This window comes from Pyrus communis, chromosome 8, assembly GCF_963583255.1.
Source record: "Pyrus communis chromosome 8, drPyrComm1.1, whole genome shotgun sequence".
Classification (NCBI taxonomy): Eukaryota; Viridiplantae; Streptophyta; class Magnoliopsida; order Rosales; family Rosaceae; genus Pyrus; species Pyrus communis.
The window spans coordinates 7,258,217-7,277,426 of NC_084810.1; the positions used below are offsets into that span (position 1 = coordinate 7,258,217).

Genomic DNA, 19,210 nt, shown 5'->3' on the forward strand with positions numbered 1-19,210 from the left:
ATGGATTTTGTGTACAAGTTGCCGCGTACACATAATGGCTTTGATGGCATTTGGGTGATCGTTGATCGGCTCACTAAATCGGCACATTTCATTCCAGTGAGAGAGAAGTACTCTTTGAGCCGGTTAGTGGAATTGTTTATCTCAAAGGTTGTGAAATACCATGGTGTCCCTGTAAGTATCGTCTCAGATCGTGATCCACGGTTCACATCGAAGTTTTGGGTAGCTTTTCAGGAAGCTTTGGGTACGAGACTACTTTACAGTACAGCATATCATCCACAGACGGACGGACAGTCCGAGAGAACTATTCAGACCTTGGAAGATATGCTACGAGCATCAGTGTTACAGTTCAGTGATGCTTGGCACCAGCGGTTAGATTTGATGGAATTTTCTCACAACAACAGTTTCCATTCGAGCATTGGCATGGCACCATTTGAAGTCTTGTATGGTAGATCTTGTCGCACTCCGTTATGTTGGTCAGAGGTTGGCGAAAGAGTCTTAGTAGGTCCGGAGATTGTCGAGGAGACTACTCAAAACGTTCAGGTAATTAGGTCTAACCTGAAAGCAGCTCAGGACAGGCAGAAAAGTTTAGCAGATCGACATGCTACGGACAGAACGTATGAGGTCGGAGATTGGGTATTTCTGAAGCTTTCACCGTGGAGAGGTGTTGTGCGGTTTGGAAAGAAGGGGAAGTTGAGTCCCAGGTACATCGGACCGTACATAGTCACAGAAAGAGTTGGTGAGGTAGCTTACAGGTTGGAGTTGCCTCCGGAGTTGGCTAAAGTGCATAACGTTTTTCACGTGTCTATGCTCCGACATTATGTTGCGGATTCGTCGCATGTGATACCTCCTCAACCGTTAGAGATAAATCCAGATTTGACGTACGACGAGGAACCGTTAACGATCTTGGATTGGAAAGAAAAGGTTCTGGGGAACAAAACGGTGAATTTGGTGAAAGTTCTGTGGAGGAATCACTCGGTTGAAGAAGCGACATGGGAGACAGAAAATAGAATGAGGGATTTGTATCCTAGATTGTTCTTTGACCGTTAGGGGTGTAATTAGTTATTTTGAATTTCGGGACGAAAATCTATTAAGGTGGGTAGGTTGTAACATCCCGTCCCGAAACTAACGAAACGTACGTGTGAATTTACAATTTTACCCCCTAGCTGTTATTTTACGTGTATTTTTGTGTTGTGTGGTGTTGTAGGACCACACACAATCATACATTTTCTTTTTCTTCCCGGGATTCACTCCCTCATTCCCTCACTCTGTCTTTCTCTGTCTCTCTCTCTCTCTCTCTCCCCGAGTCCATCTTCTTCTTCTTCTCTTCTCAACATACGGATATACACACAAACACATTCAAATCTTCACCAATCGAGAAACCAAGACCACCCTCGTGCTCGTGAGGCTGAGAGGAGTCCAGTGGTGCCAATTCCAGGTAAGAACTTTGACGTTTTCACGTCGTTTCGATGAGGTCCGATTTGAACACTGTTCATGCAAACCTAAACTAGCTTGTTTTTGCAATTTCTAAGCTTGTAGATGTGTTTGTGAGGTCCCAAGGAGCCTCGGAGTGGTTCGTTGGACGAGTTTGGACGTCGGGATCGTCCTGTGCAAAGTTGGCCGAGTTTTGACCTTGAAGACAGGTGAGATTCCTTAATTTTTAGGCCTTAAAACTAGTCTAACGTTGTTCTACTAGTCCTAAGCTTCATTTTGGTATAAAGAACGTGAAAAATGGTTGAAAAACGAAGGAGAAAACTTAGTTTGAAAATTACCCAGTTTTCCGGCGCCGGAGAAGACAGGGGAATATTCCGTTAAGTTTAACGGAATATTCTTAACGGCAGTGACGGAATCTGGTTAGATTTAACGGAATATTCCGTCAGTTTGACGGAATATTCCTGACGGCGTCTGTTGACACCGTCAGTGTGCAGTGCACGTGGCCGCGCGTGGGGGCACGTAGGTCCGTGCCTGTTCAGGCGCGTGGGGGCGCGTGCGTGGTCCAAAAATTATTTTAAAAATATGGGTGTGATCCTGAGGTTGTGTAGGTCACGTTGGTATATTCAATTGTCCAATTTGAGCAATGTATGAGAAGTTATTACGAGAAGTTGCTTAGGTGCTTTTAAATTAACGTTTTCGTAACTTTGTCGCGTTTAGGTGATTCGTATTCCGAGGACGAGCGTACACACTCGAGGCAGGGGGGCTATGACCCTTCTAATTATCAGTGAGTGGGCTTTTGTTTTCCGTATATACCTATATACATATTAATTCCCAGAAATAGATTAAAAAGAATAATTGTTTTATGCCATACATTTTATTATTAATACTTATGCATCATCACATGCATTAGTAACGGCATACATTTATATATGTGTATTGGTGCTGTGGACGCACAGGTAAGTGCCAGGTAAGTGGTATTTATGTTTGTATGCAATAGTAGTTTGAGATGCTTAGAGAGCTCATAATCTGCACCCCCGGTGTTAGTGCTCCCGCCCAGAGAGGGGCAGAGTCCTTCACGTGATGTTCACCCGCACCACACGCTCGCCTTGGATCCAAGTTAGGTGCAAGCCTTGTCGTGCAGACCACATTAGGTGGTTCCGACTCGTAGGTGACCCGCGATTATTCGCATAGTCTTCACGTGATCGTAGCACTAGAGCGTATGTATTACACCCAGTCCTGTCGTACAGACCACGTTAGGTGGTGCCGACTCGTGTGCAGATTCAGATGTTGAGTTGAGATTGGAGCTCTATAGGCAGCGGTACATGTCACGTTAGGTGACTCCCGGCTGCCAGATTATATGTTATTGATGTGAATTTACGCTTGAGCATTCATATTTGATTATGAGATTCTGTTGTGGCATATTCTCAAGCATGAATGGCATATTGTGAGCATGAATGGCATATTGCAGAGCATGATTGACATATCTATACATACGTATATATGTTCATTTTCTGGGAAGTATACAGGTTTTACGGCGAGGGGTTAGAATGTATTTTGCTAAAGAGTTTTCAAAGAACTTTGTTTTTGCCCACTCACGCTTTTGTTTTTGCGCCCCTCCAGGTTCTAGTGGTCTAGCAAGTTCGGTGGTTTATCCCAGAGGGCGTCCCGGCATTTCTGACAGACATTCACCATTGTAGGGTCACCTTCGGGTGTATATATGTCGTATCTTTCCTTTTCGACTGCTGTAGACTTGCTCTGAATTGTGTCTCACATACACTAGTACTTTGTATGCTATTAGGATTTTAATTATTAGTACTTTTATATTACCTTCTCATTAGCTTCCGCACGCGCACATGGCTACGTCACCTTCGTGCGACGGCCAGCACGCCCTGATCTCGGTCGGGGTGTGTCACCAATAGCAGCTCCCTTAACAAAAGAGAAACTCTAAAATTCGAAAGATGCTAGCTTTTATTAAGTGTAAAATTCTTCCACCCCAAGAGATACAATTTTAATAATAAACGTGTACACTATCACATAACATTCCGTATTAACCAAATAAAAATATATATAACATTGCATCAATATATTTTATTATCATATAACACTGTCATGAGTTGTACCAGTGTCCTGGAAGCCATTCTCTTATCGACATTTGCTATGTGAAAGGAATGGTAAAGACTCATTATCGAGCACAAATGTCCTAAAGACTGAGATACAAGGGCAACATTCGTCCGACCCACCTTTGAGAATTACAGCAAAGAAAAAAAAATAAAGGGAATTGTTATTAACACGCTAAAAATCTCATTTAGCACTCCAAACTTTCTATAATTAGAAAGAAAAACACATTTGTAAGAAGTGTAAAATAAAATTTTTAGAGTGCTAATAACAATTTCCAGAACAAAACAATGAGATCGCAGATTATTTATTTTAATAATAATTGGGTTGCTTTTACAAAGGGTAATCTTACAATTAATAAAAGAATCTAAAGTCGAAAACAAATTGAATGGACTTCGTGAATGAGAGATCTTTTTCAATGTCAACGGAATACTAGGTAGTACATCATGTATTATTATATAAATATTGAGATATGTGTGTTAAAAAGTTAATAATTTGAAAATTATAATTTCTCACCACTTATATAAAAACACGTGATGTACCATCTATGTTCCAGTTACAATAAAAAATTTCTTGTCTTTAACCTAATATTTGAGATTTGGATTCCATCCGGATTCTCTTTGTGAGGATCCCTAGATTATTATATCTTATCCATTTATCGTACATTGTACGGTCATAAATCATTTTGAATATTTTTTACTTAAAATTAAACACAAACAGCACCTAATGATTTTTTGCCGCACGATATATGATAAACGCATAGAATGTGAGGATCTCTATGATGGAGAGAATTCTTATCCTAATATTTGGACTTAATTAATTTGAAAATTGTAGACTTTGGTATCTAATGATTGAAAAAGAAAACAAACCATATAGTTGTTGTTAACCGAATTGAAGTGTGTGACTTTTATACCCATTTGTAATAATGCAAAAGGCAAAAGAATGTTACAAAAAACGATCGAAATCCTTACTTATTGTTAATTGGTTTGTTACTAGATGTGATGCAGATACATAAGTTGGCCAATTAAACTTTTGCTCCTTGTCGATTAGAGAATCTTTAACTTTGGTTCTCGTGGTTTCGACTTTAGAAAATTTAATCATGTAGTTTGCTTACTTTTACAGTTATGATCCATAATGGTTTACCCCAATAGAATTGAAGACAGAAATATGATGTTCTACCACGTGACCATTTTCAACATTTCAAGTGTGTTGTTCCATGTTAGAAAACAGAGAATTTTATGCTCATAACGTGAAGCTTTCTGGAATGATGGTTCAAGCATGTTCTCACAAAGTCTTTGTATTTTAAAAGGGGATAACTGGTGATAAATCACGATTATCTACTTTTTTTGAGGGTCGAGAAAACTCACAGAGGTATTTCAGTCTTCCCTGGTGCACTTCAAAATTTCAAAGATGCTCATACACGACACACACACATCTTGTCACATCAAACTTTCGTCGTCGATTCTAAAGGAGTTAACGGTTGGGACCGAAATTGTAAAGTAAGCAAACTATATGACCAAAATTTAAAAAATAAGTAGACTATAGGGCCATAGTTGGTCAAATTGAAAACTCCGGGGAACAAAAGTCTAGTATGTCATTTTCAAATTCAGCAACTCTAAAGTGGAATATTTCTTATCATATTGAATGAATGCATGAAGACAAATTAAGCCTTGGATTATGAACTAATTGGAATTATACCAACAAACATTCATTGCTTACCAACGTACAGGATGGGACTGCCGGCTTGTTTAAAAAATAAAAAAAATATAACAGATAACAAGCTGCCGATATTCTGCCAAATTAAATTACTAAAATACACATTATATTACGCATTATAAATCTTTCTTCTTTATATCTGTGGTTAAATAGGTGATGAAGTTGTATAAAACTCGATGGCCTTGAAAGTTCTAACGTTTCAAATCCTACAACAAAAATGGGGCTCAAAAACAGCATGTTTCGATACGCCGATGGCACCGATAAGTTGTTGATGTTCTTCGGGACGTTAGGCAGCATCGGTGACGGGTTGCAGAACCCTCTCATGATGTATGTTCTTAGTGAGGTTATTAATTCTTATGGAAAGAGTCAGGTGACAAATGCAGATGTGGACAAGGTAATTAAGCATGGTAAATTTTCTCAGCAACTCTTTCAGTACAAGGCATTTCACTGTGTTGAATATTTGCAGCACTTGCTACTTTCGATTTTTTTTTTTTTTCTTCCAGTTTGCACTCAGGTTATTCTATGTTGCAATTGGAGTTGGATTAGCAGCATTTGTTGGTACGTAAATTCGAACTTTTGTTAGTAATTACTACTTTTCGGGTTATCTGCAACTTTTTCCAATAATCTGTCTTGAGTTTTCTTGCTTGAAGGAAAGAATGAAAGATTGAACCTAATGCTCTTGTGGTGATTACTATTTCTGCAGAAGGGTTATGTTGGACACGAACGGCGGAGAGGCAGACTTCTAAAATGAGAATGGAATATCTGAAATCTGTTCTTAGACAAGAAGTTTCCTTCTTTGACACTCAGACTGCTGGTTCTTCAACAGCATTCCAAGTTATCTCAATCATCTCCTGTGATGCCACCGCAGTCCACGTTTCCCTGTGCGAGAAGGTAAGAGTTAATTTCATCATAAATCCAACTAAAAATTAAAAACTCTATGAAAACTACATTTTCCTGCACCGAATTGAAGAAAATGCGCATGAAGCTGGGGATAAATTAAATGTTTGATGTTTTCTTTGATGCAGATACCTGACTGCTTGACTTACATGTCAACTTTCTTCTTCTGCCATATTTTTGCCTTCAAGCTGTCATGGAGGCTGACATTGGCAGCTATGCCTCTTTCAGTCATGTCCGTAGCTCCGGGACTTATATTCGGAAAGATCCTGATGGGGTTGGTAATGAAGAGGATTGAAGCTCATGGAGTTGCTGGGGGACTTGCTGAACAAGCAATTTCTTCAGCAAGAACCGTGTACTCATACGTTGGAGACAACCAAACGCTAAATAGGTTCAGCACTGCACTTCAGACAGTTACTGAACTTGGAATAAATGTAGGTTTGGTAAAGGGATTGCTGATGGGAAGCATGGGAATCATCTATATCCGTTGGGGTTTTCAGGCCTGGGTCGGGACTTATTTGGTTACTCAGAAAGGCGAAGATGGCGGTCATGTTTTTGTAGCCGGGTTCAATGTCCTCATGGGAGGCCTGTGAGTTAATTTAACACAGCATTTCATTTCAATAGTTCACTTTTGATCTTGAACTTATAATCTAGCTTTGCTATGGCAGGAGTATTTTAAGTGCACTCCCAAACTTAACTGCCATCACGGTGGCATTAGCAGCTACAACTCAAATCCTTGAAATGATTGATCGAGTTCCTAGTATTGACACTGAAGATAAAAAAGGGAAGGCTTTGTCACATGTCAGATGAGAAATAGAATTCCAGGACATTTATTTCAGTTACCCGTCGAGACCTGATACCCCGTCTTACAAGGCTTGATGAGTCAAGATTCCGGCTGGTAAGAGTGCAGGTCTAGTTGGGGGCAGTGGTTCTGGAAAGTCAACCACCATTGCATTGCTTGAAAGATTTTATGACCCCATTGAAGGAGAAATTCTTCTGGATGGACACAAAATTCGAAGACTTCAGGCAAAATGGTTGAGATCTCAGGTCAGTCTAGTTAATCAAGAACCTGTTCTGTTTGCAACTTCCTTGAAAGAGAACATACTTTTCGGAAAGGAAGTGGCATCAATGGAAGAAGTAATAATCGCAGCTAAAGCTGCAAACGCACATGACTTCATTGTTAAGTTACCAGACGGATATGAAACTCAAGTATGCTATCTTCCATTCTTGGAATCTATTTTGGTTTCCATGCTTAGTTCTTAAACCTTGAATTATATTTCAAAAATGTTATCGTAATAAAAAAAAAAAAAAAAAAAAACTGTACAAATTGACCTGATATGAACTTTGAAACTGATCTCATTGTTAGACGAAGTCAGTATTGGAAGAAGGACAGCAGGCCAAACTGTACAGACAGCACAGCAAGCATTTGCTGACTCATGAACAGCAAGTATTCCCATGCGTGCTTGGTTACTGCTAAAGCTTTTTCCCATGTGTGCTGTCAGAAGACAGCAGATGGTGCTGCTGCATGTGTGTGTAGTTTAATATGTAAAGGTGTATAGATGGTGGTGAGGCATGGGTGTGCATGCTGTCACCTAGTAGTTTAATATGTAAAGATGTTGTTGTAATGTACATATAAAAGCCTTCCCGTAAGGCTTGGAACTGCGTGAGATTTTGAAGTATTATAATTGAGATCAGAAATTCTTTCACTCATCACATGATTACTGCTCATAACATCATTTTTATGGTTTCCCCAGGCTGGTCAATTTGGATTCCAACTGTCTGGTGGGCAAAAGCAGCGAATTGCCATTGCGGTTGCTCTGCTTAGGGATCCAAAAATCCTGCTTCTTGATGAGGCAACTAGTGCACTGGATGCGTAGTCCGAAAGAGTAGTGCAGGAGGCAATTGATCAGGCATCAAAAGAGAGGACAACAATCATCATTGCCCACCGCCTGTCTACAATCCAAACAGCAGACTTGATTTTTGTTCTTCAAGCTGGGAAAGTAATTGAGTCAGGCTCACACAATCAGCTAATGCAAAAGAAGGGACAACAGGGAGGCGAATACTTCAAGATGGTACAAATGCAGCAGACAGTGGCCCAAAACGAGGCTTCTGATGATTCCAGTTCTCAAATATATGAAAAGCCTCGCCGTAGGAGGAGTGTTGCACCAAGCCCCATTAGTTTCAGATCGGTTACTCCTTCTCCAGCCTTCAACCCCACAACAATGTCTATGTCCATGGGAACACCCTACTCATTCTCTGTCCAATATAATCCTGATGACAAAAGTGACGATGAAGACACCAAGCGCCCCAATTATCCTCCTCCATCCCAATGGCGCCTGCTGAAAATGAATGCACCAGAATGGGGACAAGCCTTGCTCGGATGCTTGGGTGCAATAGGTTCCGGGGCATTGCAACCTATAAACGCCTACTGTGTTTGATCACTTATATCAGTCTACTTCCTCCAGGACAAATCTGAAATTAAGAGACAATCCAGAGTCTTGTCCCTCGTTTTCTTAGGAATCGGTGTTTTCAACTTCTTCACCAATCTCCTCCAACATTACAATTTTGCGGTCATGGGAGAAAAGTTGACGACAAGAGTAAGAGAGCAACTGCTTGAAAAGTTGCTGACTTTTGAGATCGGGTGGTTTGATCAAGATGAGAATACAAGTGCAGCTATTTGTGCAAGGTTCGCCACCGAAGTAAACACGGTTCGATCTCTTGTTGCCTTGTTGGGGACCGGATGTCATTGCTGGTCCAAGCAGTTTTCGGGGCTTGTTTTGCTTATGCAGTAGGACTTTTGCTGACATGGAGGCTAGCATGATAGCAGTGCAGCCACTAGTCATCGGGAGCTTTTACGCAAGAAGCATCTTAATGAAGAGTGGTGGTGAGAACGTACAAATAGCTGAAAAGCAAGGAAGCCAATTGGTGAGCGAAGCTGTCATTAACCACAGAACTATAACCGCCTTGTCTTCTCAGAAAAGAATTCTGGGGCTGTTTGGTGCAACCTTGAAAGGTCCGATGAAGGAGAGCATCAAACAGTCCTATGTTTTGGGTGCTGGCTTGTTTAGCTCCCAACTCTTCAACACTGCTGCTACAGCTTTAGCATACAGGTATGGTGGACGAGCTGATAACTCCAAAGGAACTTTTCCAGGCATTTTTGATACTGCTATTCACCGCTTATATCATTGCAGATGCCAGAAGCATGACTTCTGATCTATCTAAAGGAAACAGTGCCATTCAATCAGTTTTTGCAATGGTAGACAGGAAAAGTGAGATTGATCCGAATAACCAATGGGGTTTGGAAATCAAGAGGAGGATAAAGGGTCGGGTTGAGTTCAGAAATGTTTTCTTTTCGTATCCAACAAGACCTGACCAGATGATCCTTAAGGGATTGACCCTCAGAATTGACGCAGGTAAGACAGTGGCGTTAGCTGGGGGGAGGGGTTCTAGAAAATCCACCGAGAGGTTTTACGATCCAATGAAAGGAACGGTATAAAAAGATGAGCAGGATGTCAAGAACTATAACTTAAGGATATTGAGGTCACATATTGCATTGGTCAGTCAGGCGCCTACTCCTTTCGCTGGAACTGTCTGTGAAAATATTGCATACGGTAAACAGAATACAAAAGAATCTGAGATAAAGAGGACTGCAAGACTGGCTAATGCTCATGAATTCATCAGGTATGAAATTACAGCTGACATTTACATACGAAAAAATATTGTGTCGTTTTGCAGTTTCATAATATGCTGACATTTCTCTCTTTTCATATATTTTGCAGTGGAATGGACAATGGTTATGATACGTATTGTGGAGAGAGAGGAGTTCAGCAATCAGGAGGTCAGAAACAAAGGATTGCAATAGCTCGGGCAATACTCAAGGACCCGTCAATCCTTCTACTGGACGAAGCTACCAGTGCGATTGACAGCATGTCGGAAAAGGCAGTTCAAGAAGCGCTTGAAAAGATGATGGCTAGCAGAACATGCATCGTCATCGCTCACCGGTTATCTACAATACAGAAGGCCAACTCCATTGCCGTGATCCAGAACGGGAAGGTTGCGGAACAGGGTTCACATAACGAATTGATTTCTTTAGGGAGCAATGGAGCCTACTACAATCTGATAAAACTACAAACTGGTAGCTCACCTCCTAGGTGAACCAGAGAAATGGTGACATAATATTTAAGGATGTTGCATTGTGATATTATGCAGATTTGCTTTGAATTAGTTACCTCATTTTTTGTTAAATATGAGAAGGAATTTGATTGTAGGTTGTAATTTTTAAGGTTTAACATGGCAGATGGAGATTAATATATATAGGCTTTGATATAAGAAATCCTATTGCAATTAGTATATGTGTTACGGGGAATTATACTAAACTTAAACCTGACCCATTAACTTATCGTGTTCAAATATGTAAATACAAACTCATTTGCAAGTTTAAAGCGTCGTGTCTCGTTTGACCATTTTCTTTCTTATTAACTAAACTAAATAATATCAAGTTCAGTATAAAATAAAATAAAAATCTTACAATACTAAAGACTTACAGTACTGGTGTAACACATTACATAACCAAATATCCGAACATATTCCACAAAAGAAATGCGTCCAAAAAATTGGAAGTATATACAACATAGAGATGGGGGACAAGGGAGTCGTTCTATTGGGAAGCTAGCCCTTTCTAATCACTCTGAGTGGGAAGTAAGTAGCCTACTTTTATAGTTCAGCAAGCCTTATGGGTAGTTCGACTCTCCTAATCCTTCAACGTCCTCATTAATAAAAAAAAACTGTTAAAAAAAAATGTGACTATCGTGCGGAACCGTGTCAACCCATCACAAAATTGACTCGTTTAACTCAACTATTTTCCATGTGTATTTGTATCATATTAAATTATTAAACGTGACCATAACTAAATTCGCTCCAATTAAACAGCTTTTGATGGACTCTCTCTAAAAAGTCTTCCCTTTTCTCTCTCTAATTTTCTCTTTGTGAAAACCTCCTACCAACTTCGCCGCCAGCCCTAGCCTTTGGCTTGGGTGCCGGAGGCATCCTCCTTTCCTCCCTCCCTTCCTTTCTTTCTTCTTTTCCTTGCTCTTCTCCTTTTCCTTCTGAGTTTTCTCAAATTCTCCTTCCCTTGCCCTTTCCCTATTTTCCTTCCCCCCTCTTCTCCTTTGCTCCTCCCCCATCCCTGCTTCCCTCCTCATCTTTCTTCATCTTTTCCAATTTTCTCCCTTCCTTTTTAATTATCGGTTCTCCCCTGGGTTTATTCTTTGTTTTCCTTAAGCTGAGTCTCAACTATATGGGGCTGCTTGCCTCTTTTCTAGCTTTTTTTCGCCTACTTTTACTGCTTTTCGGTCTTTTATTTCCCTTCCTCCCTTCTCTTAGTTATGATACTTCATCCCCATCCCACCATGTACTTGGATCGGCAAGCTCTAATAAGAAATTGGATATTAGATCCACTTCCCTCCCTCACTTTCCCTCTCCCAACCGGCATGCTGGATCCCCATCGAGGCCGTGTTGGGTATCTTACATACCCGTTAGCCTCATCCTCTTCCCATATGTTACTTTCTTTGTATATATTTGTGGGGGTTCGTGAAGGGGATTTGGATCTAATGTTTACTCTCTGTTTAGAGTTTGGCTTCTTCTGAGGATATGATGGCAAGGGCGATGCGGTCTTTGCGGCTAGAGATTAGGGTTTTTTATTGTATATTTTTGTTGCCTTTGAGCCTAAACTTTGTGGGCCTCCCTTTGTATGTTGAGTTGCTGCTCTTCCCAATCATTTTTGGACCTTGTATTAGTTTTTATTGTAATAAAAGTTGTCTTGTGATAAAAAAAAAGATTAAAAAAAAATTAAAAATTGGAAGTGTCATGATTTTGCCAGATCCACTAACAAGAACATAAATTCATGGTCTAATGCCAATCTAATCTTGATACTACCATTTCAAGTATTTTAGGCTAATAAAGTGGTCCAATGGCTCCATGTCACAGCCTTTACAGCCTCAATTGAAATCTGATTCCGAAAGCATCAGAATTGGTCGCCAATTGAAATCCAACCACGTTTTTTTTGTGGGACTACCTACTTTTGCAAAACCGTACCAGGAGTTCTTCAAAAATGTATTTTTCTTCGTGGCATCATTATTTCCAACCCGTTTAATTTTCCCACCCACACACACCACTCATCAACTCCAAAATTTAAAATAAATGGTATATAAAGAGAGGCAAATTTGATGGTGCGGTCGCAGATTTGGGTTAGGCCGATTAGTCAAGTCAGTGTGTTTGAAAAATAAACGTCACGGTGTGAAATTTTCGGTCCTTAGGCAAGCGGAATTGTGATTTGACTAATATTACATTGTCTACAGTCCATCTAAACAACTGCCAAAAAATTTGAAATGCAAATAACAAGAATGAATATCCAATAATTTAGGCAACCCAAATAAATAGACACCAAAAATTTGAAATTCCAATTCAAGTAGAAAATATTTTGGGCACAAAAAGTTAGCACTAATTTCTTCCCAAGTTAAAGAATAGCACTAAATGCAAATCAACATATGGAATTATAAAATAAGAAAATATAAAAAAATTACAGAAAAATAAGGAAAATCAAAACCAAGAAATTGGACAAAACCCCCACCCGTCCGGAAAAGAATCCAATCAGGTGATGATCTGGTGCAGCAGAGAGCTTGATATCCTTCCTGTTGACTTTTCCACCAGAGTCATTGACCAGCACATCAGCCCCAACGTCCAGCCTATGCCTCTTGGTCCTCCAAAACATGATCTTGAACCTCACAGCAGTGGCCAAATCCACCCTAAAAATCACACTCCCATTGGCGTAGACCCCACTGGACACCGCCGTCCAGTTAAGCCACTCTTGGGGCCCCACGACCGCTGGCTTTGTGGCCGTCTTCTTGTGCCCCTGGTAGAACTGGGGCACAGCATAAGTTGCCACCGGTATGCCGGTGGCGTTGGGCTGCAGCCGGAAGGTGAGGTTGACGGCGTCGTAGTAAACGCCCTTGTCCTTGTTGGTGTTTCCGAGCCGGAGGGTGACGACGAGGGTGTTGTTTTTGGTGTCGTTTAGGGTCCGGTTGAGGGCAGGAAGGTAAAACGAGCGGATGGTGCACTTGGGGTTGGAGGTGCGGAGGCTCAGCCACACGAAGAGGGCTGTGAGGCCGAGGGTGAATATGAAGCTAAAGCAGCACCTGCAGCACCCGCCTGGTTGATCCGGCATGTTTGATTTCCACACTTTTTTTTAGAGAGAGAAATGTGAATAGGGTTAGAGTGAGAAAATGTGCGTGCGAAGGAAATGATTGGAAAAGACATTATTGATGTTCTTATTTAATATTAATTGAAGTCTTGGCACTGTTTTGGTTTTTGGATGCTTTTACTTTTCTTTGAATGGTTGGTGCCTTCAGAATACTCTCCACTATGTTGTAACTTATTAGAATTTACGGTATCCGATGTACATGCTCTTGTATCAATCTCACTCGTTACATAGACGAGTGAGATTGACACAACAGAGCATTAACTTGAATCTCGAGTGTGATAAAATCTGTGGTATCCGATGTATGTGCTCTTAATCAATCTCACTCGTTACAGAGAGGCAAGTGAGATTGATACAACAAATCATTGACCTGAAGTCTTGAGTGTGATAAAATATCCGAGTAAGATTGACACAAAAGAGCATTGACTTGAATTCTTAAAGTCATTGAACGTAAAAACTTGGCAATTTGCTTTCTCTATTGGACGTTTTATTCAAATCTCCCATTATTTTGAAGGAAATAGCTACTTCCACCAAAATTCTTGGAACCTTCCTTTAATCTTTTTTTTTTTTTTTTTTTTTTCCTTTCTTCCGAAGTCCTTTAATCCTGTTTTTAATTCACTCCAAAACATCCAAGTACTATTTGATATTTTATTTGAACCTAAAAACAATTCTCTAAATTTCCTATAAACTAAAAAAAAAAAAAATAGAAGAATGTAATAATTTCTTATAAAGAATAGGAAGGTGTGAGTCGCGTTATGAACATTTTTTGTGAAGCTTCTCTAAGGTTTCACATGAAGCGTCTAATTTGTTGGAGACTTAAAAAGCACCGAGTTTAGTTTCTATGGGGAGAATCCAAACGAGCACTGACGATGAAAATAATGCACGATGAATATTGAACATTGTTTTTCACAGTAAGGGTTACCTTGTCCTTGGCTACATTATTGCACAAATAAAGGATCAAACCTTTGATGCCACGCTTGCTTCAGCCTCTATTGACCTTTTTCCTCCTCAAACTTGTTTATAGCCACTTGTAGTTCATCTGTGCCTCCAACAGCTCTCATGGTGTAGAAATATACTACGAAAGCAAAAGCTGACAAGCCCCCTGCAACGATAGCATTCTTTGTTTTAGGTGCAAGGCTCCTAAATCCCGAAATCCCAGCCATTTACAGCTAAATTCTGCATCAACTTCTGCTTTATGCTTCCATCTGCAAATCCGAAAAGAGAAAGAGAAGACTAAACTAAATTTGTCTGCCCTCTGAAAGAAAGATGTTGTTCAGGCTAAAGAAAACACTGTAGTGCAGTACCCTGTTCTTTTTCTGTTAAGTATGGAAGAATGATTCCGCCGAGCAATTGAAAAGGCAGAGAAAATATAGACACATCAAATATCAAACGGTTGGGAACATTACATACAGCAGCCCAAATTACTCCCTTATACCCCATTGCTAATAAGAAACCCAAAACAAGAAATTAAGATTAAAGGGGCGCAAATAATGATCAATATCAAGCACACTGAAAATATATTTTCGAATGACTAATGCAAGGAAAATGTAATGAAGGATCTAATGGATATGCACTTTCAAGGCCTATGTTTGTGAGTCAAAGTGATTTTATGAACATAATGCTCAATGATCCAAAAGACGGGATAGAATAGCTAAAAAACTTTTGAACTATCCTTTAGCTCATAAAGTTAAACAACTTTCAACCTAGACTTCCACAGTTTTCCAACGCTTCAGGAAACTGGTTGAGGAAGGGCTGGACCTCTCTTGGTTAACCGAAGGCCCTACTTCTCTTCCCGAGCTCATGGACTGTTCATGGAGGGTAATAGGCAACCGCGAAGTCACAAAATGAATTGCCAAAAGAATGTTTCACATTCCATACCACTGGAAAAAGATGGAGCACGGGGAACAAGTATTTGACTGCCCCAAAGGCTGCTATGGCCTTCTTGCCATGGTTAGTTAGCGCTTGCGCGAATGAACAAAGAATAGATAGGGTTGACGACAGAATGATCAACTCCTACCCTACTAATTTAGTGTATAGAAGGTGAGCGAGTTAGCATCTTACTTGGATGAAGAAAGACATAGCTCTTTAGCAAAGACGTGTCGAAAACCCCCTGGGATTATTGAACGTTAACCCATCACTCTTGGAGGGCGGTGCAAAAGCTCTAATGAGGGGAAATCTCCTATTTATATCTATTGATGAGACAAAATGAATGCACGTAGGTAAACAGCAGGGAGTTGTCAAACAGAAGTCATGTTGCTTCCTCATCCACTAATAATAACATTCTTTTGAAGCTTTAGACCACATAACAAAGCATGGAATCTGGCTTTCATGGAGTGGTAGTAGGTATCAGCCAAAAATCATACCAAAATTTAAAAACACAAAAAATATTATATGCAAGTTCATTCATAGCCTTGTTAATATAAGCCAGACTTTCTCTACCCAAGTCCTTTATTGTGTTTACGGTGTTTACAGAACATAAGAACAAAATGCAATATCCTTATAGCATAAGCTTAACCAGAAGTGGAACTTTACATAGATATTTCTACTTATATCCCTTTTCTTTCAGTTTCTACAAGCTTAAAGGATAGTAGTTTGTTAAAAAAAAAAAAAAAAAAACTACCAAGAACACCTAACTTCTTGTGACATTCTTAGCTCATGCTTCTGCCGAAACAATAAAGGGATTCTCATTCAAAAAACAAGAAAAAAAAAACACTATATTATCAAATTCCAAAACCTAGTTGCGATTTGCCTAACTCGTGCTTTTGTGGAAACAGTAAAGGAAATCTTATATTTATATAACAAGAAACGAACATCTAGCTTTTATCTGCAAGAACAATTATAAGCATAAACCCTGTATGGTTTGCTAAGTCCATAAATCCAGTTTGATCCAACTTGAACAGATAGAAGAAGCACTTCAAACCCAACTTCCAAAAACTCCCAAGAATCGAAGACTTAATGACAACAACAAGAATTCAACTTGCCCATGATTACATTTACTTTCACCAAAAAGCAATCAAATTTTGCAAATGAGGATTGAAACCTTCACTTTTAATGCCAAGTGTCAAATTTTCAGACAAACAGGCAAAGATTTCTAACAATATTGATCACCATTTTCAAAATTGATTCAAACCCAAAATTTGAAATCAACACAACTAGAGAGAGAGAGAGAGAGAGAGGGAGAGTACCTGAAAGTAAAATCGACCCAGATGGGGAGAGAGGAAATGAGAATGTCTTTCTGCTGTGTTCTTGTTTTAGGTTCTTTGGTTTTGTATAGTGTGGTTTTCCATTTCGAATTTGGGCTTTTCATCTTCGGTTTCCATTTGGGCCCGTTTTAGTTCCTTACGTTTGGGCCCTGTCAAGAAAATAAATCCCTAAACAAAAATTAGAAAAAGATAAAATGAACTATCATGTAGTAGACTAGTAGTACGATTTTACACAAAATTTTCCCTTTTTCCGCACTTAAAACCAAAAGTATCACGAAAAAGCGGGCTTTTTTTTCACGGTTAAATATAGAACGATTACTGTCAAAGCCTCCATGACCAATGTTTCTTAGCGATTAAAACTAAAAGGATCACGACAGAACCATCACTGCAATTTTTTTTTATTTTTTATTTTTTTTTTTTTTATCAGCACTTGGGTTTTAGAGATGTTGGAAGATTTCTATTTTGGACCTGAGGCATCCACAACAAGACGTCAAACTGGACTCGATGATTAAGAGTTGTTTCATACTTTTCTACATTGTGGTTTTGCCTTGATTAGTTAATGGAGATCAGAATCTTTGTCAGTTACTTAATTCTCAAGCTAATCAGTGTTTGGACTTAACTGTTTGGTTTCGATAATTATTTAGTCTGATAAATTAAATAAAAAGGTGGACTTTACTGTGCGTGCGAGTGTTTTATGTTTTTATACAACAATGTAAGTAGTGGGAGAATAAATGGGTTGCAAATTTATCATTCACGAGATTCAAATTTAAGGTTTCTTACTTACAAATAAACAAAAATATCATTAGACCGCTATAGTCAATGGCGCGTGCATGTGTTTATAAGAAATGTAAAAAGATAACAATAGCTATTTTTCTGAACATATTGGATTTGAGGTAGGAACGTCCATGTTCAATACCTCCAAGGAGTTTCTATAAATGCATGCTTGTTGCAATTTTTGTTTCATAATCATGAAATTTTTTAACTTTACGAAACTTCATTTTATGATAAAATATTATTGTTATACAAAAATATTATTGCTAAGGATGAGGAATTGCACTAAGCCACACTGTGGACAAATAATAATTTGTTATCGAACTAGTCAATCGTATGAATCGAACATAGAACGTCACACTCATAAGTGGCAAAGAATACTACTAGATTGTTTGAATAATTGAAGAAATTATAGGTAATAATTTGCAACACCTTATTATGTTATATTTTACATGAAACTAATGCACACAAATGCATAGGAAAATGGAATCCTTTAACTTCTACCGTTAAAAAGCCCAATGAAAGAAGTGGGAGAAATGACCACATTCAATAGATTCAAGAGGTACCCTTTCAGTTTGGAGTTTTCCAACCATGGGAAAACAAATGAAATTCAGAATAGATTACAAACACTGGATCTTGAGAGATAAATGCTCCTTATTTCTTGAGTTACAAGTCCCCTGCGATCGGTATATATACTTCATTGCTTACCAAACAATAAACTAACTTGGTCAACTCATGTGACTAGAGTTGATTTTTTAGTACAATCGGAGGTATTAGTTGAATGTATGATCACATGTATTGTCAGATTTTCTTGATCACTAGAAAAAAATAATAATAATAATAATCAAAAGCAAACACGAGACTAATTGAATAGCCATCAAAGTTGAAACTTATTATATTTCAGTTAGACAGAGAGCAGGAACTATCATCAAGATAAAATAGACAATACCAATAACCATTGCAAGCTCTTAGGAGTTAGGTCTACCTTTAAACAAAGTGCTTACAGGGAACAAAAGAAAGGTGGACATTAACGAGTACATTAATAATATTGCACTCGAAACTTGCTCATTTCATTTTGGGAGGTGATTTTATGCACTTTTTCTAGTTTCTCACACACCCTCTTTATTTATTGCAATCAATCGAAGAAATCAAAAGAAAACAATGGACAGGATTAAACATGAATGTTTGAAAAGGTAGAAAGAGTGTTTATCGTTTTGCGTTCATTTTTGCTTCTCTAAATAGAACATGACGATTTACCCGAGGGTCATATTTTCGGAACTCAAGCGCCTCTTGCAGCCTTTTCGGCTTCTTCTTGACATAGTAAAATCCAGTGTCAGCCGCTAAGAGAAGTCGGATGAAAAAGTGGGTAGCCTTCTTCTTTTTCTCACTCATTCCTAATTTAAACAACAGAAAGAGAAAACCAATAAAAATGACAGAAAACGCAATGTTTCACTACACAATAAGGATGAAAAGATGTGTCCAACTAAAGTTGTGCATCTTAAGGGAAACGTGAAACTCCTACCTAGATTTTGCTCTTCACATGAGATCTACAAAAACACATAAGAGGAATTTTGCAAATGACTGCATGGAATGCATCATTTACCAATCTCATATACATGAGTTGTAATGTTCATGAAGTGCATTTCTAATCACTTTAGTTGACTATTTCTTCCTTATCCAAAATTTCTTGGGAGTTGGTACTTGGAAGCCCCTCAAAAGTATGGTAAATGTGATCACATAATTTCATAACTCTAAATAACATCCGAAAAGTATGTTGTTATATTATGTAACTTGCCTCAACTGGTATGAAATTTTATATTTTGAA

General features: G+C 38.9%; 2 protein-coding genes and 1 pseudogene across 2 annotated transcripts; 1 reads left to right on the forward strand and 2 right to left on the reverse strand.

Annotated features, from left to right (window-relative positions):
- Window positions 1-5,479: 5,479 nt before the first annotated feature.
- Window positions 5,480-10,311, forward strand: LOC137741587 (putative multidrug resistance protein; annotated as a pseudogene).
- Window positions 10,312-12,436: 2,125 nt separating this feature from the next.
- On the reverse strand, window positions 12,437-13,989 carry LOC137742578 (protein NDR1-like). Its single transcript, XM_068482488.1, has one exon. It carries the CDS (start codon window positions 13,376-13,378, stop codon window positions 12,734-12,736), a length of 645 nt encoding a protein of 214 aa, XP_068338589.1. The 5' UTR covers window positions 13,379-13,989; the 3' UTR covers window positions 12,437-12,733.
- Window positions 13,990-18,591: 4,602 nt separating this feature from the next.
- LOC137742865 (uncharacterized) lies at window positions 18,592-18,777 on the reverse strand. Its single transcript, XM_068482808.1, has one exon. The coding sequence runs from the start codon at window positions 18,775-18,777 to the stop codon at window positions 18,592-18,594; it is 186 nt and encodes a 61-aa protein (XP_068338909.1).
- Window positions 18,778-19,210: the final 433 nt, after the last annotated feature.